Source organism: Prinia subflava, chromosome 19, assembly GCF_021018805.1.
Source record: "Prinia subflava isolate CZ2003 ecotype Zambia chromosome 19, Cam_Psub_1.2, whole genome shotgun sequence".
NCBI classification, from domain to species: domain Eukaryota; kingdom Metazoa; phylum Chordata; class Aves; order Passeriformes; family Cisticolidae; genus Prinia; species Prinia subflava.
In genome coordinates, this window is record NC_086265.1 from 11,598,336 (window position 1) to 11,618,243 (window position 19,908).

A 19,908-nucleotide genomic window follows, 5' to 3' on the forward strand; every position below is an offset into this window, starting at 1 on the left:
GGGGAAGTTGAGTTGAAAATGTTCGATTGAACTGACACGTTGAGCTGACAGTGGAGGTGTAACCCCTCTCCCTTTTCAGGGTGAAAGGGGAGTGGACACTCAGCAGACCTTGCACCAAGGCAAGCAAAACTCTTGCACAACCTGTTGGGTTTTGGCACACAGCTCCCGGGGCTTTCGGTCTGGGAACTGGAACCAGACAAGATCCAATGACACAAAGGAACAAAATACAGAGGTGGAGGGATAGCAAAAGGCAAAGTACAAGGATGAGCAGCCTTATCTCCATGATCTAGAGCAAAGAACAGGGTAGATTTATCTGGTTTTAACTCTGTGGCCATCCCAGAGTTACTCGAGGGAGGTGCTTTGTCCTGGGGAAATGGAAGGGCTCAAAATGCCGCCGGTCACTGCATACACACCAGGCAGAAACTATGGGAAAAACAATTTAAAACCCCTTCCTGTCATCATGACCAGGCTGCAGTGAGGCAAGTGCACTTGTCCTTTGTGCAAGAGCAGTGGAGGAGCACCAGAGAGCCAGCTCTGAGCACAGCTCCAGCTTGGTTTTGGGGGCAGCCGTCCTTGCAGGAGTGCACAAGGGGGACATTTAAGCAACTTGTGCCTCGTTCCAACAAGCAGAAAATTGGCTCGAGGCTCTTACGTGGAGCTCTTGTGCTACAAGTAAATAAAAAAGTTTGAAAAAGACGCTTTATTTGCCTTGGCTTGTGCAATCAATGGTTTGCATGCAGAGCAATGCAGAGCCCTATCTGGAGATTGTGCAGGGAGATGTGTGTCACAACAGGCTCTGCTCTTAAGGCCATTTTGAGATCTGTCAAGATCAGCACCCTACAAAAAAGACTCTTGGTTTTGATTGTTTCTCTGCTCTGCTCACACTTGAACAGAAAGCGTGGGAAATATTTATGATGCTGGTAGAGGTTTGCTCTCTCCAAGAAAGGGAAGAGTTGAAAGTCAGGGAAAGTACAAAGGTGCCAACAGCAGAGTGCAGCAAGGCTGGGCAGCCCTGGCAAGGCAGCAAAGGCACCTCTAATTTCAGAGCAGCCCAGCTGGTGAGTGTGACAAAGCTGCAGCTGGAGGGCAGGAAGTGGTTGGTGGTACAACGTAAACACCTCTGGTAAGTGCAGCAGGACAGCGGCGTCAGGGATTGCTGCTCAGGCACCAGGCATGAAGAACTCTGAGGGCCAGGGGAGGGCTGCTCTCACTGACTGCTCATGGCATGCAACAGGCCCTTCTCAATAAATTTACCAATAAAAGCCAGGTGAGAAGATAAATATCCCTGCATGCGTCAGCACGGAAGGAGAGAGTGCTGAGGGCAAGTGTGCCTTTTCACCAGTGACACTGAGGATTTCCTGTAGGCTGGAAGGATGGAAAGAAAGGCACCAGCCTGCCTGGCTCCTATAGCTCAGCCTGCAGGCACGTGCACTGCACACTGTGGTTTGTGTGGCCTTTGAACTAAAGGGCAGTTTACTCAGAAAACAGACAGAAAAGCCAGCTGGCTCAGGCCCCAAAAACAGTGGATCCAACTGAAAGAACGTGTGAGACTTTGAGCAGCTACAGTCACCACTTCTGAGCACTGTCATGACTTGACCTGTGTTCAGATGACTGACATCTCCCACCCAGCACACTGTGCAGCCTTCTCCATGGATGGTGTAACAGCAGCAGAGACAAACACACTCACAGGTACAAGCACAGCTTAACAAGGAGGGAGAAAAACACTTCTGCAAACTGGAGCCCTCCCCATGGAGGGCTGCAGCTGGAAATGGGAGGTCACAGGGAGGGGAGAACAGGAAAGCAAGAGTGGCACAAAGGGACACAGGCAGGAGGTTGTGAAGGCACTGGAGTAGATGAGGACTTGATGTCCACTTCCTTCTAAATGCTGATTCCAAACAGAGCTCCAGCACCTGGCAATGCAGCCGTGGGCTTTATGGAGGATCTGATGAGACCAAAGAGCAGTGGAGCAGTAACTGTGAGTGAGACATTCCTCAGCTCAGGTACCCAGCTCTGCTCAGGGGCTGCCCAGCACAGCTCCCTTGCTCCCAGTGCTGGCCCAGCACTGCAGCACCCATTGCTGACAGCCTGGCTGAAATGGTTTCCATCGTGCTGCCAAACCCCTCTGGGAGAGGGGCAGAGCACTGATGTGGTTTGCAGAGGGGACAGCAGCAGCTTGGCCACGAAAAGCAGCTTTTTTCCAGCTGTGCAGGATGTTCTTTGTAGAGTGTAGCATGAGCCTCTGGGCCAGGAGCTTTATTGACTCTGTCCTTGCTGGAGGCATCCCCTGGGTAGCAGCACAGCTCCCTGCCCCGGGCACTGTCCCTGTGCTCTCACAGGTGATGCAGCAGCATCTAGTGGCCAGGTGTTCCAAGGGCCCTGGCAGGGCTCCCACCGCGGACTGGGTCCTGACCTGTCTCTTTCCTAAAGAGCAAAATTCTTCCAGCAGACTGTTTTCACTTGGCAAAGTGAAAACCATCTGCTACAATGGTTTTTTTCCTTGTTTCAGACACATCTCTTCTGCCATCCCCTCAGGAAACCCTTGCTCTGGCCTGGAAGACAGAACAGAGGTGGGAGGGCAGCTCTGACTGTTCTGTTCCCACACAGACTGAATCACCTCAGCCCTGGAACAGATCCAGTGGTGCTGGTGCATGAAGGAAAAGCCTACAGGGCTGCAGCTCCCATGCTGCAGTGGACAAGAGGGAAGAGCAGTTCATGGCAGTCTAAGATGTATTTTTCCTCGCTTTAAAGTTTCAGAAAGGCTGTGAATGAAGGGAAGTGCATTTTGTGGAATGGTGTTTCTGTATGATTTTTAGAAGAAATGCTGAAAGACTGCAATAAGCCTTCAGAAAATAATCCATTTTATTAGAGCATAACCCTTTAATTGTGGCTGAACTGCTTTAGGAGCTGCTGCTTGAAACCCTCCATCATCTCAGGTGCAAACTGATCCACAGTCAAGTTCTTAATGTTCATGATCTCCTCGTGGGCTTCCTGGAAGAGCTGTTTCCCCACTGCCTCTTCCACCCGCCGGCGCCACTCCGCCAACTTGGGCCTCTCCTGGAACAGGTCGTAGCCAGCACACACAGGCTGCAGGGACAGACAGGCACCCAGGGGTGAGGCAGACAGGCAAACAAAGGCTGGGTCTGCTTCTGGCTCAAGGCAGCAGACCCATCTCTGGCTCTTGGGTCACAGGAGGCAAGGGGTGACATCCTCAGCAGCTGCTGTCCCTTGGGACAGGCAGCAAAGAGCTCTGCCCTGGCTAAGCCAAGAACAGTCTAATGTAGAACATGGGAATTGTGCACACCAACACAGCTCTTCCAAATATCTGTACTTTCCTGCCTTTCCTTCTTTCCTGATGAATTCTGTCCATATTCCTACAGAAAGAACTGTTTCATCGAAGTAGCTTTTCCCCAGCAAACTTAACTGTGGTCAAAGTCAAAAAGGAACAAGACCTGGCCCCAGGGAAGATCTGCCATGCCAGAGGAGGGGGTGCAGCAGCCCCCCTTGGCCTGCCCCCAGCCTGACTCACACACCCAGCACTGCTGGGGTTGATGCTCACCTGCATGAGCTCCACCAGTGCTACCAGGTCTGCCAGGGAGACCTCGCTGCCTGCGATGAAGGGCTTGTCCTGCAAGAACTTTTCCTCAAACTGTTTCAGGGCAACATTCAGCTCCTCGGTAGCAAACTCCAGTTTCTCTGCAGGAAGTGGCTGGCCTGTGAGGAGAGGCAGAAGTGCCTGGCAGAGAGAAGAAACAAGTTGATTTTTACGTGTTTCCTTCCAAATCCAGTCACCCCACTCTCACTGCCACCTTCTGAGGATCCCTCACCAGCCATGCATGAGAACAACCAGAACTGCTCACCAGCCTTGCCAGGCTAACATTAATGTCAGCCCTTACCTCCTGCTGCCTAGCCCTTGTCTGCTGCCTAAAAATCTGAAAATTCAACCACAGGAGTCCCCTCTCAAGGGAAGACTGTATCACCTGCGAGCACCTGGGATTTGTTTTCCAGAGGGAGATTGTTCCTTTCCATGAAGCCGGGCAGGCAGCACTGAGCTGTGTCTGGGGCAGCTGCTCACACAGGTCAGTTTTGTGCCTGTCTCTCACTCGGTTTGTACATTTGCTGAGAAAGGCCCTGCACACAGCCAGGCTATTTCATTTCAGTTTTTAGCACTTCATTTGTGACACATTACGGTTTTACCTTGCTTAAGAACAACTTGCTCCCCTTGGCGCGGATGTTGGCATGCTGCCAGGACAGGTACTCATCAACCCGAGCCCTTTTCTGCAGGTCAGACGGGTACCAGTGGTCAGGAGTCTTGAATTTCTGCACCAGGTACAGGAGGATTGCAATGCTGCCCAGAGAGACAGCGGGGAGCTGATCAGCTGAGGTTAAAGCACCCCATCCTTTCTTTCCCCCCAAATTTTGCACTGCTGCACCAGCAGCTGCACAGACCTGACGGGAGCCAGGCAGGAGTGCAGCAGGGCCCAGCTCAGCAGAGTTTGTGCTGCTGCTTGTGCACTGCAATCTCTGACATGAGGCATCAGCCCAGCAGGACAGGTGTGCTCTGCTGGTACCGTTTTGAGCAATAGAAGCTGCAGAATGAGTTTGTACCAAATCTGAGCTCCACATTGCCTGCAGGGGCTTTATGTCAGATTTCCTGCGCTGAGCTACAGCCTCCAGCTGCAGGCAGAGAGCAGGACACGTGCACAGGTATTTAAGCTCAGAAACTCTGCCCACAAAGTAGCAAAGTAGCTCCAAGCAGCAGCTTTTTCTATTAATGCTGTTCAAGTTGCTTACATGAGATAACTTCTCTTGAAACACAGGTTTGTTATGTACAAGTGGAACATAGGATAGGAAGGAGACAAACACCTGCCTGGAGTGGAGTCCCAGCAGCACACTGGCAGAATCCAAGCACTGGGATAAACAACACTGCAGGAGGGGATTGAGCTTATCTGAGCCTCACCTCTCTGCCAAGGTGAAAGAACCATCCCTCATGGCAGGCACCTTCATCAGGACATTCACCTTCCGGAACTCCTCTGTCCTGTGCTGCCCTGAGGAGGGAAATGAGAAGTTTTACCTGGCAGGGACACCCAGGATCTGCTTGTAAACACCTGAGGAGTTCATGGGGATTGTCTATCCTCAAGTTCTTGGTTTGGATTGTACAAATCGAGTCTTGTATCAAGTTTATAACAATGATTAGGTGCTGCAGGCTGAGTAGGGGGCTAGCCCTGTGCTATCAGCTCACCTGTTTATTGCCTGCATACCAGACCCACCTCTCCACCAGGGCAGGATGGTTGGGAGTCCTTTCATACCAGCAGCACTTGACAGCCTGGGGCTCTGTCCACTCCAAGCTTGTGCCTGAAGGTGCCTGCCCTGCACAAACCCCGAGGAAGCACCAAGCACCTTGCAGGAAAGGGATCCCACCAGCCCTTTCCTCCAAGGAGGGGAGGACAATGGGAAAGCAGATACCTTTTTCTAGAAGACAATATAATTTATATTCAAGTAGGCTTCCTAAAGGTCACAGATGAAAATAAATTCCTGTGATTCCATATAAAGTCAAGGGTACTTCATCACAGATCTTTTAATTAGCTCCTGTGCATTTTGCATATCTTTTGTAAGAGCAAATATGGATTTAAGGTTGCTTTTAAGCCATCTTGTAGGTGCTCCCCAAAAGGCAGAGTGAACCTGACAGGGGAAGGTTGCTTTGTTCATCTGAGGTCTCAGGGTGCTCCATTCTGTCTGAAACCAGTCCCAAAGCCTTGTTTTGTGTGACTGTTTGTGACAGCCTTTTCCACCCATTCACTTCAGTCACAGGTGGCTGCCTGGGTATTCGAGCCTCTCTAATGTGTAACTAACCTTGTGCCACGTCCTGCTGTTTGAGCCATCTGAGAATCTGTGTGCCAGAGGAGATGCTCTGGAAGCAAATTTAGCTTTTCTGGTATTTGGCAAACCTGATTTGTGACTATTGCCCTGTCACTTGGCTCACAGCCCATCTCCCCTGCCCCTCTCAAAAAAGGATGAAGTGTGCAGATTCCAGGTCTTCAGGTAAACATCTTGTGACTCCTGTCCATCCTCACTCTTTCCACCCCTTTCACTGCCACCTGCCCTTCTGGGGGCCAAGAGCTTTTCTGGGCATCACATTTAACCCACCAGCTCAATTCTGAGCGTCAGTGCCCTCACCTTGTCCTTATAAACTGTGCAGGGCCAGGCACCAGTGCAGTGAGAGCTCAGAATGCAGGGCCAGGCACCAGTGCAGTGAGGAGAGCTCAGAATGCAGGGCCAGGCACCAGTGCAGAGAGGAGGGCTCAGAATGCAGGGCCAGGCACCAGAGCATGAGGAGGGCTCAGAATGCAGGGCCAGGCACCAGTGCAGAGAGGAGAGCTCAGAATGCAGGGCCAGGCACCAGAGCATGAGGAGGGCTCAGAATGCAGGGCCAGGCACCAGTGCAGAGAGGAGAGCTCAGAATGCAGGGCCAGGCACCAGTGCAGAGAGGAGGGCTCAGAATGCAGGGCCAGGCACCAGAGCATGAGGAGGGCTCAGAATGCAGGGCCAGGCACCAGTGCATGAGGAGAGCTCAGAATGCAGGGCCAGGCACCAGTGCAGAGAGGAGGGCTCAGAATGCAGGGCCAGGCACCCGTGCAGTGAGGCCTCCCCCACTGTGGGACCAGTGCAGGAACCTGCAGGGCTTCCCCAGGGCACGGGATGTGCACGCTCTGCAAGAAGGGGATGAGAGGCACCCAAATCACTCATCTTAAGTTCACAGGCCAAAAGCAGGCACTGTTGCCAAGGGGCACAGAGCATTGGGAATCTGGGATTTAGTTCCCTTTCCATCCTCTCACTTCCCCTGTCCTTGCATTTCAGTTGTTCCATTTTCTTTGGTGTTCTCATTCCCTGCCTGCCAGTCTCCTCTCCCTTGCTCCAGTGTCTCACCACAACAATTATTTATTGGGAAAGCAGGGCAAGGACACAAGATGAGCCATCCCCCAGCTACAAACAATTGCAAAAATCTTTAGGAGACAAGTGGGAGGAAAGCCACAGTAAGGTACAACCAACGCACAGCTCAGGTACAGGGGAACACCCAAAGACTCAACCACAACGTGTCTGAGGCTTGTCTCAAGTTGGAGCCTCTTTTGTTCCTTTATCAATTTCAGCCCCAGGAGACTTCTCATCTTTCATTGTTTTCAAGCATTACTCACTGAGGCCTTTTTATGCCCAATACATTACCTTAATTTCAAATCCATCAGATATCTGGAAAGGTTGAAGGATCGGTTTTACCAGCTTCGATTACAGAGAATGAAGATAGAGATCTTTGGGCCTCCTTTGGTGAAAACACACCTTTGGATAGGCTCCTACTAGTTATCAGTTGGTTTAAACCCAACGAAACCAGCTCCCTTCATTTCTCAGTGTTCAGATTACTGGCAGCTGCACTGTCTTGCTCCACAGCCTTCACAAGCTGCTCCTCAACCCTCTCAAAATAACCTGACCACAAACCTCGTGGGCCATGGGACCCCAGAGGGGCAGCCCTGCCCTGCCCTGGCTGCACAGGGACAGCTCTGTGAGCTGTGCCTGCCGAGCCTCCCGAGGGTGACAACCCCTGCGCAGAGGAGAGGGGCTGCTCTGCAGCAGCTGCTGCTTACCCGAGCACAACTTTTTCTAAGTGGAGTTACTGAACAAGAACCACACACTCGGCTGTCCTCAGCCATGCACCAATGTCCACCCCTGCAGCTTTTTATTTCCCTTCTAAACGGGGAATGCCTCAGACCTGGCGCGTCCTGAGCGCTTCTCAGAAAAGCGTCTCTGTTTTTCTCTGCCGGGGTGGGGCCGATTTCAAAGATAGCACACGCCTTGGCAGAGTCCTGTTTGCTGCGGAGGAGCACAGGCACTGATATCAGGAATTAAAACACAGGATTGCACTGGAGAATTCGGTGTTGTTTTTGTGCAGGCACCAGGAGCCCTCTGCAGCAGGAGCCCCACCCTCTCTCAGCATCTTTGGGGGACGGTGAGTCCCGTCCCGCTTCCCCCCGGGGCTGCAATCGAGCATCGCCCCCGGGCGTGGCGGAGGCACCCGGAGCGCCGGGGACACCCGCAAAGCCGGGCTGGGACCGCCCCGGGACACGGCGCTGCCCCCCGCCCCGGCCCCGCTCACCCTTGGCCAGCTGCACCCGCTTCAGCTCGAAGGGGATGTTGTTGCTCCGGGCGAAGATGTAGAGAGCCCGGCAGGGCTGCGACAGCAGGTCCAGGTACAGCTCCAGCCCCATCCTGTCCCTTCCGCTGCTGCTGCTGCCGCCCGCTCCTGTTAAACCGCGCTACTGCTAAAGCCCGTCCCTCTAAACCGCGTCCCTGTTAAACCCCGTCCGCCCGGTCCTGTTAAACCCCGCCTGTTAAACCCCGCCTGCTAAGCCGGTCCCGCCCAGCCGGGCAGGGCCGGTCCCTGGCTCAGGACGTGGCTGGTGGCGCTTTCCTGGTGGCACTGTCCGGGCAGTGTCCACGGGGCTCTGCTCTCAAGGTTATTTTTCCCTGAGATTCTCCTTGGGACTGCTGTTCCCCAGGGCAATAAGGTTTTCCCCCAGGGTTGCTGTTCCCTGGGAGTTTCCTCTGGGTTGCTGTTCCCAGGGGTAATCAGGTTTTCCGTCTTCTCTTTGCCCTAAGTGTTTCACACCAGAGGTAGAGACGACACGCTGAGTCTGCCGGTGCACATTTCCAAGGTTGTTTATTCTTCATTATCTCAGTTCTTTCTCAGCTCTGCAGGGCGTCCCCAGCAGAGCAGGACACGCGGCGGACTGGGGCGGGTCAGAGAGCCCCAGGCCTTATGTACAGTACCCCTGACCCAACCACTGTCCACAATGAACTTTTTATTTACAAAATTTTACCAATGCCTACTACCTATGCTAACATGTCAGTTCTACTCTAAACCAATCTCTAAAATCCAACTCAGCAAAAGATGAGGGACGAGAGCAAGAACAAGGAGGACAGGGGCCACTCCCCAATTCCTCCATCTTGTCTCTTCAACCCCATATACTAAAAATCCTAGATTCTACATTTACATTCTATGATAAACGAAATACTACTTATTTTGAATTCTCCCAGCTTGTGATTCTTCACACACTGTGGGCATTCACTGCCATGGCAGGGATCAGAGGTAGTGTCCTCCTGGGCTCTGTGTGAGGCTGGCTGAGCCCCTTGGACAGATCCCAGACCCCCTGTCCGGTCTCCAAACCCTCCAGGGTGGCCAGAGGGATGTTCTAGACTCCAACACTGCCACCTCACACCTCCCACCCGGGGCCACCTTGGCCCGTCCCTGCCCTCAGCGATACCGAAACCGCAGCACGGCGGAGGGGCCGGGCCAGGCGGGTCCTGGCTCTGCTCTCTCTCCGCGGGAGCTCACAGCTCTCGCACTAAAGCACTTTCCATCCCTGTGCCCCCAGCCCAGACTCCCGTGCCATGGAAAACAACCGGAGAGCAAGCAGCCACAGGAGAACACAAACTGCTTCACTGCTGTAAAACAACCTCGCTCCTACCTTCACAGGATTCCACCGCCATTCCCAAACCCCATTCCTTCAAGATTCCCTCCTTTCAATAGTTTATTGCTAATGCCACTGTACATTGATTTTGCTTTGCAGAACAATAAGGCAGAGCTGGAGGCATTGCTGCTGAAGGAAAAGCACCCCTTGGAGAGTGCTTGCAGGCCACAGCTGCATGGCAGCTCCAAGCCTTCTGCCAGGGCAGCTAAAAATACCCTGGCATGTGTCAAATACAGACTCATGGCTTACAGTGACTGAGCTGGCTGCAGGACACTCATGTTAGACATCAGACATTTCAGTCTGTATTAGCATCAATCTACACTTAATAATACCTGCTGTCACCTCTGGTACACAACATTGGAGGGAAACAACACAGGCAGGAAAAGGACAAGGCACAAGATGTAACAGTGAAAAGTCCTTTTAACAATATCTCCATCCCTAATCATAAATTATCCTGAGTTGGAAGGGACCCACAAGGATTGCCAAGCCCAATTCCTGACCCCAGGAATCTTTATTAGACACCATTTTAAAAATACATATAATATTTATTTAATATTTACTTAAAAGCTGGAGTCACTGCAGCCTAGAGCAGCTCTTCAAAGACATTTTTCTGCTAAGGCACTGCCCAGGTGTTTATGCATCTGCAGACAGGCAGAACCATTGTCCCAGAGCAGAAGAGAGGGCCCAGCCCTCACCACTGCAGGACAGCAGCTCCATCAGGCCACGTTCAAGAGCTGCTGCTGATTCTACATGTCCCAACAGGATAGGATACAAAGTCCTCTTCAATACAACCTGTATCTCAAAATTTATCTTTTTTTTTTTAAACCAGTAACTGAACTCTGTTCACAGCGTCCTTGAAAGAGGAGTAAGGCCTGTAGTAGCTGACTTCAGACATGATAAGGCTGAGGAAGCAGCCACTGAGGGACCACGAGTCAGTGCTGCTGTGCTGGGGAACAGCCCACGGCCTGCTCAGTGCCACATCAGCCACCTCAGCTTCCACTCACTCAGGCTCGCCTCTGTGCTCGCTCGTCCTGTTCAAAATTAAAGATGAGAAGGTGACTGAAGGGTCAGAGTCACACAGAAGAGGCTTCAGAGAGGAACAGGACAATTTAATAATTCTTTCTCTCAGTTCTTGAACATCCCTGGTCTACAATTCAAAATCATAATTTTTCAGGGCAGGGTATTTGCGAGTTCTCAGATTAGGCAGCAGAACACTTGCTCGAATCATGCAGCACTAAATCTGTTAAGGATCCCTAGTCCACCCATCTGGCAAGGTAAATGCTACCCTGCTTTAGTCTCAAAGCTCTCAGCTTCACACTGGTGTATAAAAAAGGGCCTGCAGATAGCTGTACATTATAATCTTAAACTCTGTAATGACAAAAGGTTTAATCTCTGCATTTTGTTTGCACTCCTCTGGGTAGCTGTCAAAATCCCAGCTAAAGGGAAGGGTAGAATAGAAAAAACCCACCAAAAATCAGAATTGTTTTGGTTGACAAAGACCCCCAAGACCATGGAATCCAACCACTTACCTGGCACTGCCAAACCACCAGTAAATCACATCCCCAGGTGCCACATCTGCCCATCCTCTGAACCCCTCCAGGAACGCTGCCTAACTCTGACAGAAAACCTCTTTCTCCCCTCCCCACCCTTTCCTGAGTATTCCATATGGATGCACCCACAAATGTTGCCCTCACACTGAATTGGTACAGTCTGAGACCCAGGAAAGGATCCTGGACACTAAACCTTGTGCTGAGCGTGAGTTACAATACAAAAACCAAACTGCCACTTGCACAGTTTATTTTCTTCCCCATTTCAATTACCTTGACTGTCTTCTCGAGCTTACACAGAGCTCCCTCATACTGCTGCACCAACGGCTTCAGAGAGTTGCCCTTCACTGGGTGTTTCTTTATATCCTGGATGCCAGCAGCCCTCAGCATCCGCAGAAACCGCCGCTCCTGCAGCACACAGACACTGGAGATGAGACCCCCCTACCCAGCAAAGCAGCACATTTGGGAACATGCTGGAAATAGGTCAGGAAATCACTGAAGCTTCCAAGCACAAAGCTCAGCTGACTGGAAAAGGTGGGGAGTAATATCAACTTTATGATCTTCATGCCCCTGCATGCATCCTTATCAAATGAATCCCACACCAGAGACACACCTGAATTCTAAGGACCAAGCTGAAAGCAACACCTGCTGCTCCTGCACGAGCTGTTCTTCCAACCCTGAAAACAGAGAAAGCAGCTCCAAGTCAGTTCAGCCCCACAGTCACTGCCATTATCAACTCCAAGATCCTGATGCTGAAACTCTCCAGTTTTAAGAAAGTCTGATTCCAAGCAGTGCTACGCTTAATTTTTGCTATTTCCAAAAATAAAGAAAAACAAACAAACAAAAACAAAAAAACCCAAAAAACCAACCAAACAACCAAAACAAAACAAACAAAAAACCAAAACCAAACAAAAAACCACCAAAACAACAACAACAAAAAACCCAAAGAAAGCTATTTGCACCTTAAAGTAAAAAGAAAAGCTAAAAGCCCTTTTAAGTGCAGGTCACCTTGGCTAAATATTTCAAAGCCAATCGAGCTCAGACACCTTCCTTCTGTTCCTGCTGCCTTACCGGTGGACATAGGTCCTGATGAACTGTGGTGCATCGTAGTTGATCACATAATTCACTCCTTTAACATCAATCCCTCGGGCTGCAGCATCTGTGCTGATGAACCTGTTTGTAGATGTATAGACAGGCATTTTCAGGTAATGTCTCAGGCACTACACACACAAATACAACACAAGTGAACACAGCACAACTCTTGCTAATCTCTGTTCAAGCTGGACAGTCAGCCTCTGCCTCTGAGCCTGGCAGCAGCACTGCAAGTCACTCCTTACTGCCACTGTGGGCCTTAGGAGCTGCCCACAGACCTCCAAGCACCACCACAGGCTTGTCACCCTCTGCTGAGCATGGAAAGTTGCTGGGTGTTTCCAGGTTCCCCAAGCACACCAGACACCTCCCAGCACACTGGAGCTTACAAAAGTCTAAGGATTCTGAACTATTCATACAAGCATGGAACACACAAATAGTGAGGTAAGAAATTCCAGTAGTCAAGGAGGAATTTATACACCAGATTTGGATAAAAAGAACACCCAGAAAAGAAGTATTTATCTTTTCCTCAGAGACATTCCACAGATACAATCTCATGTAACTATCAAAACCACAATGCAAATCAAACACATGGACAGAAGTAGATCTGTATGCCAGTCTGAGCAGGGATTGCTCTGGTAGGGAGCTCTAACACTACACACAGCTTCTGCACCAACATCCATTTCTGCCCTACAGGTACCAGGTGCTCAGCACAAACATTAAACTCCAGATCTGCAAACCTGTGTGTTTCGGGCAGCTCTGCGAACACACATTTGTGTTTATTGCTTGTTATAAAACAACACACAGAAATTCAGATTGCAGCTGGATTAGAACAGGCTGAGTTACATGAAGGATAAACAATTCAGTCACAAGTCCCAGTCTCACATCCATTCTGCAACAGATTCCTGCATGCTCTGTTTTAGAAGACCTCATGTAACTATGTCCCTTTTTACACTGTAAACAGCCTGTGCTGGAAAACACACAGAAAACTAGTTTAAAATGCTCACAGTTGTATTTTCCCTTGTTCAAACTCCTTCATGGTTCTCTTTCTCTCATTCGGAGGTAACCGAGAAGAAAACTCCGCCACTGTGACTCCACCGAAGGCCTGAACCAGCAGGAACAACCTGCAGAAAACAGGAGAGGAACTGTCACTCCTCACCTCTGCAGGACCCCAGGACAGACACCCAGGACAGTGATCTCACTGAACTTTACCTGTGGGAGGCCTCCCTGGAGTTGGTGAAGCACAACACGCGGGTGAATTTCATTTTCAGCATGAAATACAACAGGAGTAAAGGCTTGGAATTCAGGTCACAAGGCACATAACATTGCTGCAGCCAACAGGGAAGGAGTTCAGAGAGAAAAATTACTTCTTGCCAAGACCATCTTTCCCTAAACCCACTACCTGTCCGTGACCTAGGCAGGTTTGGATGTTTTATAGGTGACTAATAGCAGCAAAGCCAGAGCCTACAGTGCAGCCCCTTTAGAGTAAACAGGCTGGCAGGACACAACACGAGTGGAGACAGGAGACCTGAGTTGTTCTACTGCTCTTACATCTCCATGGCAAGTAACAACATGCACTGCCTTCCTGCCCACAGCCTGCCCTGGTTATACATGTCCTGAAATGAGTGGAATATTGATATTAATATACTACATTATTATGACTTCCTAGCTCCACTCCCCATCTCTGCTAAACTTAATCTCACGTGAAGAGAGATTAATTTAAAAAATAATCAAGTCTTAACCAAATGAACATGAAGTAATGAGAAAACAAATGTGCAAAGGTACATCTCTCTGGGTCATATGTACTCCCCCAAAGCCACTTTTGCAAGAAAACACAGGGAAGACATCCTTGTTTGAGGGTAAAACCACAACTAGATAGTCTAGAATTAAACAGATCTTCAAGTGTAACTTATTCAAAAGAATTCACATCATACCGACAGCCCCTCGGGGAGTGTGTATTTATTATTTGTATCTTGTTCAGTTCCTGTTCCATCTCCGTTTCTCTCGGAATACACGGATGTGAAGAGACGAGGCTGGAATAAATCCAGCTGCTGCAATTTCTCTGGGTCCTGGGTCAGTGTGGCTGAGAAGAGCAGTTTCTGTAAGGGTATCTGAGGAGAGCAGGAACTGAAAGAAACAGCACACAGGAACTGGGCTTTGAGGATGGGGCAAAGGAGTTTCACCCCAAGAGCCTTAACAAGATACACAGGAAGCACTGAATGCTCTTGGATGCTCTTTTCCTGCCCTGAGCCTTTCCTGAAGGTTCTTTTCCACCCTTGTTTTATGGTGGAGTTCACAGACAGAACTCATGAGCATTCTCAGTCAAGTGCACAACCCCAATGCATTACTCCTGCACGAGTCCCTGCACCCTAGTTACCCATGTCCTCACTCTAATCATGTCCTTCCTTGGCCATTCCTCTCAGTTTCTGACACATCTCTGCCACTGCTGTACACAACCAGCAGCTGCAGATACTTAACTGCAGGAGTTTTCCTCCAAATCCATTACTCAGCTTTGCCAGAAGGCACTGCTAGAGTGACTGTGCACATGGATCACATGTGCACACAGATCTGCAGTATTTGTGCATTCTTTTGATGCTCCTTTAGTCTAAATAAGGAAAGCCTGGAGAATACAATACTCACTCTGAAGGACAGCCTCTGGCATCAGCCTTATTTTGGAAGGCATTTCTCAGAGGACTCAAGCTTTGAGAGTCTGAGTGCCAGTGTACAGTGGAGCAGGGCAGGGACATGCAGGTGCTGTGTCCACACTACCAGTTCAAAGAAAGGCACTCTGCAACTTACCTGGCTGCTGTTATAGGCCCGGGTTTGGTCCTCTGAAAAAGCACGTTGGAGCCAGAGTCGTTTTCTCCTTGGAATGCAGCTTTGACAATTTGGTTCAGGCAGTTCTGGTGCATGTCATCAATCATACGGTCAGCTTCATCCACGATCTGAATTCACAAGGATCAAAACCACCACTGGTCAAATACTGGGAGCTTTTATTTTCCTTTTCCTTTGTATCTGTAACCAGTGAGCCAGAAGGTAAGATAATGGAAGCTTCTGGTCAACAGAATTGCTTTCCTTGCCCATCCTTACTCCAAGCTTGCAAGAGCCCAAGAGAGAAGGGGAAGTGGGTGGATGCCTGGGTTTCACGAGTTGGAACCAAACATCTCATCTTGTGACTGCTCCCTCCCCAATCTGGAGTGCAGACAGGCCCACACAACAGTTCCAACAGCGAGGTATTTATGTTCCACACCAGCAGCAAGCAGGAATCAGTGCTGCAGCAGCCCCTGCACGGGAGGGGAGGGCTGTGGAGGTGACTCACCAGGAAGCGAAGCTGCGCCAGGCTGAAGCCCGGGGTCTGGTTAATGTGGTCCGTGAGCCTCCCTGGTGTGGCCACCACGATGTCAGCCAGGCTGCAGTAGCCTGTCACTCTGAAAGGACAAGCAGCCCATCAGTAACTCTCTCTCTTCACAATAAAGCCTGTAGCAGAGACCTTGAGAAGCAGACCTTATGGTTTTCCTACCACTCATTAACTGAGGAATAACAAAATTCACATATGGACTTGACACTGGAGAGCATGCAGGGGCAGTGGTGGACACCAAACACCTGTCTCCACTGAGCTGCCTTATTTGAAACAGAAAGTGTCATTCTGCACTGCTCTTCAAAACAGTTTAATTGCAGCCAAAGCCCACACAGTCATATGTACCCGTGGGCACAAGGTAAACATTTGCATTCTGAGCATTTACTGGTGAAGAACCCCAAAAATCTAGTAAAATATTACAATCACAAAAAAAAAAATCACAAGCACTGTGACCAAGAACCACCAGAGTCCAGCATATAAACCCATTATCCAAAATCATGATAGCATGATGCTGTGCTGCAGTAGTCTATATCTTGACCCCGCCTTAATGAGACTAATTAGCTTGCAACCTCTATAAACCTTGACAAAATACCTTTTAACCTACTTTTTCTGGACAAGCATTTCCTGCTCCTTTGCAAAAGATTTCTGGCCAGTAATCAAAACGACCTTCAGACCTGTCCCGTCAGTGTAAACGTTGAACACTTTACTCACCTGCAAAGAGAGGGGCTTTGTCAGCTGCCAGAACCAGCTGCACTAAACACTTTCCACTGCATGAACAGCACCAAATCCAGTGGCAGGTCTGCAGCCTGCTCCACAGAGGAGCCAAAGCACTGCTGCAGCAGCCTGTCCCTCAGCCCAGCTCTGCTCAGAGATGGTGAGCAGCCACTTACCTGTTGTGCCAGTTCTTTGGTGGGCAGAACAACCAGAGCTCGCACGTGGCAAACCACTCGATCTAACAGAACCTGCCAAAATAAAGGCCAAGTGAGTCCCTGAAAGAACAGGGCAGAACAGGGTTCTTGAGCCTGGCTTAGTGAGAGGAGATGGGATCGACACATTCCACAAAACAATGGAAGTTTTGTGCTTCCATTTCTCTCCCTCCACCCTCCCAACTGCTCATGCTGTGCCTGCTGTCTGACAAAAGGAATGGGATGCTGACAAGAAGCTCCCTCAGACAGCTCAGAGCTAAAAATCTGCCACCTTATACCCACAAACTCCTTGGCTTCTGGACCTACTTTTAAGTTCAGGTTTTGCCTGAACAAAAGCAAGGCCAGCATTTCCCCTAGAGACAGTTCCCTGAGGGTAAACTCACCTGCACGATGGGTATGACAAAGGACAGGGTCTTCCCACTGCCCGTGGGTGCAGACACACAGATGTCCCTGGGGCGGAATCCCCCCCGGCCCAGCAGGTACCCGTTGGAGGCGCTCTGGAGAATGGCAGGAATCACCTCTGCCTGGACTAGGCAGAACCAGAAACAAACAAAAACTGCATGCTTCATGAACTCACCAACAACTGGGAATGTTATATAAAAGCATTTTTGAAATGGGAAAATGTGTGCTGGCTTCCCAACATAACCCTGAGAGGCCTCTGACACAGCCCAGGTCTCCAGGCTCAGCTGGGCTAAGGTCACCCTCCACCCTTGTCCCTGCACCCAGCTGTCCTTTCTCCTTATTTAAGAGCTGGCATTTATTGTTCTTGTTTGCAAAACTGCCAAAATAACAGAAAACAAACAGATTTCCTTCTTTGATTTGGATGTTTTTCTAGTGCTTTAATGAGCTGAATGAGGTCCCAGAAAGCTCTGCTCAGCAGCAGCTGGTGGAAAGTAAGGAGCTAAAGCACCGGCTTCCACAAGGAGGAAAACTGGGAGGACACAATAAGACTTCCCTCTTTGGGCAGTTCTGAGCCATTACTCCAAGCTGTATTTATGAGCAGGTAACAGACATTTACTCAGCCTAGAGAAACTTGGAGAAAGAAGGGTTAAATCTGCTACAATCACTTCCATGCATGACATTTTGTACCTTCTATTTTACTTCACTGCCTACATAAAATATACAGCAGGAACTCTGTAACTCCCTTTAGAAAGAAACAAAAGCACTGTCAAGGCACCTGGAAAAAAAGACTCTATTCCATTCATCTGCAGCTTCTTCAGCAGCCTGGGATGGATTCCTGGGACATCACTGAGTGGACACAGATTATCCTTGATGCGTTTCTGCACCCGTTTGGGCTGGGCAAGCCACTGTGGTAAGAAGGGCTGGACCTGAAGTGAAGGAAAGGAGGATATGACAACACCATAAGTAAAATAAACTTGTAAGCAGCATTTTTTTCCTAACCATCACCAAAACTCAGTCAAGCTGGTTACCTTCTGCACTGGCTTTGCATCGTAGTCTCCAAGAATCATCATACTGGAGGGTGGACAGTTTGCCTCCTCCCCTGAGGCTCCTAAGGGCAGCTCCTCCTGTGTACTTTGATTTCCTTCAGCTTCTTCACTGCTCTGTTTCTTCCCTGTTTCATCTCCTTGTGCTTCCCCATCTGTCTTCTTCCTTTTATTACACTTGTTTTTAAAGTCACTCCTGTTTTCCTGTTTGATATCTTCTTCAGAATCTGGAATTTGGATAACAGCAACACAAAGCTACAGGTCAGAGCATGCCACAGAAAAGGGACTTGGCAATATTACAACACAGGACTTAAGCAACAACTTGCAAGCTCTTCTATCCTAAATTCAAGTGCAAAAGTCAAACATTTCTTTGTTGGTATAGACACAACAAGACTGAGGTGATGTGACACAACAAGACTGAGGTGATGTGACACAACAAGACTGAGGTGATGTGACACAACAAGACTGAGGTGATGTGACATGCTTCCCTCCTCTCCTTGCACTAAAATCGTCCTCAAAGTTTGCAATACAGGGCCTTCCCTTAACCAAAAGAAATTGGGAACTTATTAGGGAGATGAAAACAAAATCAGGTAAACTGGGCAAGGTACTAAAAGAGCAACTCGTGTCCACTTTCCTGTGGAAACTGTCAACCACAATGAACTGAAATCCCACAGCCTCACTTTACCCGTACCTGCTTCAGGGCTCTCTCGCTGCACTTTCGATTTTCTTCTATTTGCTTTCTTCTTCTTTGTGGGGCTGCTGCCATCTGCTGCCTCCTCAGTGCCAGCCCTTTCTTCCGAAGGGCTGCGTGGCTGTTGTTTTGTCTTTAGCTTCTTCTGTCTGTGTGCACTGGGCTGCTCCTCACTCTCCCTCTCCCTCTTTCCCTTTCCTTCGCCGGGCTCTTCCCCGGGGCTCAGCCCCGCGGCCCCCGGGCCCTCCCTGCCCTCCCTTCCCTGGGGCTGCGCCTCTCGCTGCTTCTTCAGCTGCCGGGCCCTGGCCTGCTGCTGCAGCCGCTCCAGCAGCACCCGCGCCCGCTCCTCCGCCTCGGCATCCTCCTGCTGCTCGTCCTCCCCGCCATACCTGGAACAGCCCGGACAAACCTCCTCAGGAACGAGCAGCCCGCCCGCAGCGGCCTCCGGACAGAGCCCGAACCGAGCCCGGGGCTGAGGCAGCACCCGGGACAGGGGCACGGTCCGGGTGTAGGAGGAGAACGGGAGCGGGACAGGAGCAAGGACAGGGAGCGGGACAGGAGCGGGGAACGGGAACGGGACAGGAGGGGGGAACGGGACAGGAGGGGGGAGCGGGACAGGAGGGGGGAGCGGGACAGGAGGGGGGAGCGGGACAGGAGGGGGGAGCGGGACAGGAGGGGGGAGCGGGACAGGAGGGGGGAGCGGGACAGGAGCGGGGAGCGGGACAGGAGCGGGGAGCGGGACAGGGAGCGGGGCAGGGAGCGGGGCAGGGGCAGGGGCCGGGAGCGGGGCAGGAGCGGGGAGCGGGACAGGGAGCGGGGCAGGGAGCGGGGCAGGGAGCGGGGCAGGGAGCGGGGCAGGGGCAGGGAGCGGGGCAGGGGCAGGGAGCGGGGCAGGGGCAGGGGCTGGGAGCGGGGCAGGAGCGGGGGGCAGGAGCGGGGAGCGGGGCAGGGAGCGGGGCAGGGAGCGGGGCAGGGAGCGGGGCAGGGAGCGGGGCAGGGAGCGGGGCAGGGGCAGGGGCAGGGAGCGGGGCAGGAGCGGGGAGCGGGGCAGGGGCCGGGAGCGGGACAGGAGAGGGGAGCGGGACAGGAGCGGGGAGCGGGACAGGAGCGGGGAGCGGGGCAGGAGCGGGGAGCGGGGCCGGGAGCGGGGAGAGGGAGCGGCGCCGTGCCCGCGGTACCTGCGGATGCAGAACAGCGCCATGGCCACGCCGCGCCGCGCCGGCGCGCACAGGTGACGTCATCGCGCCCCGCGAGGCCGCGGCGGAAGCGCCCAGAAGGCGCGGGGCGAGCGCGCCCCCTGCCGGCCGGGGGTGGATGAGGGGCAGCGCCCCTGAGGG

General features: G+C 51.3%; 2 protein-coding genes across 3 annotated transcripts; both read right to left on the minus strand.

Annotated features, from left to right (window-relative positions):
• Nucleotides 1-2,841: 2,841 nt before the first annotated feature.
• On the minus strand, nucleotides 2,842-8,364 carry LOC134560194 (glutathione S-transferase theta-1-like). 2 transcript variants are annotated; one of them, XM_063415917.1, is made up of 5 exons: nucleotides 8,141-8,357; nucleotides 4,958-5,045; nucleotides 4,195-4,345; nucleotides 3,557-3,733; nucleotides 2,842-3,084 (listed from the first exon to the last, which is right to left on the minus strand). In XM_063415917.1, exons 1-5 carry the CDS (start codon nucleotides 8,250-8,252, stop codon nucleotides 2,878-2,880), a joined length of 735 nt encoding a protein of 244 aa, XP_063271987.1. In that variant the 5' UTR covers nucleotides 8,253-8,357; the 3' UTR covers nucleotides 2,842-2,877. The 2 variants fall into 2 exon arrangements, with proteins under 2 accessions (XP_063271987.1, XP_063271988.1); XM_063415918.1 differs by lacking the exons at nucleotides 3,557-3,733; nucleotides 4,195-4,345 and having other exon boundaries at nucleotides 8,141-8,364.
• A 410-nt stretch (nucleotides 8,365-8,774) lies between these two features.
• Nucleotides 8,775-19,804, minus strand: DDX51 (DEAD-box helicase 51). Its single transcript, XM_063415916.1, has 16 exons — nucleotides 19,750-19,804; nucleotides 18,572-18,960; nucleotides 17,866-18,107; nucleotides 17,613-17,763; nucleotides 16,819-16,964; nucleotides 16,400-16,471; nucleotides 16,114-16,220; nucleotides 15,471-15,579; nucleotides 14,951-15,096; nucleotides 14,086-14,278; nucleotides 13,364-13,479; nucleotides 13,159-13,275; nucleotides 12,134-12,235; nucleotides 11,676-11,739; nucleotides 11,336-11,470; nucleotides 8,775-10,546 (listed from the first exon to the last, which is right to left on the minus strand). The coding sequence occupies exons 1-16, from the start codon at nucleotides 19,770-19,772 to the stop codon at nucleotides 10,520-10,522; spliced, it is 2,139 nt and encodes a 712-aa protein (XP_063271986.1). The 5' UTR covers nucleotides 19,773-19,804; the 3' UTR covers nucleotides 8,775-10,519.
• Between the last annotated feature and the right edge of the window lie 104 nt (nucleotides 19,805-19,908).

Bases quoted from the DNA above. Each gene is read 5' to 3' on its own strand.
- DDX51 (XM_063415916.1), bottom strand. From the start codon at position 19,772: ATGGCGCTGTTCTGCATCCGCAG. The intron at 15,097-15,470 runs GTGAGTCACCTC...TTGTGAATTCAG, and splicing joins TGGCGCAGCTTCGCTTCCTG to ATCGTGGATGAAGCTGACCG. The intron at 11,471-11,675 runs GTGTGTCTCTGG...TGTGTGCTGCAG, and splicing joins GCTTGGTCCTTAGAATTCAG to GAGCGGCGGTTTCTGCGGAT.
- LOC134560194 (XM_063415917.1), bottom strand. From the start codon at position 8,252: ATGGGGCTGGAGCTGTACCTGGACCTGCTGTCGCAGCCCTGCCGGGCT. The intron at 4,346-4,957 runs GTGAGGCTCAGA...CTCTCTGGGCAG, and splicing joins TCTTTCACCTTGGCAGAGAG to CATTGCAATCCTCCTGTACC. The intron at 3,734-4,194 runs GTAAAACCGTAA...TCTCTCTGCCAG, and splicing joins GCAAGTTGTTCTTAAGCAAG to GCACTTCTGCCTCTCCTCAC.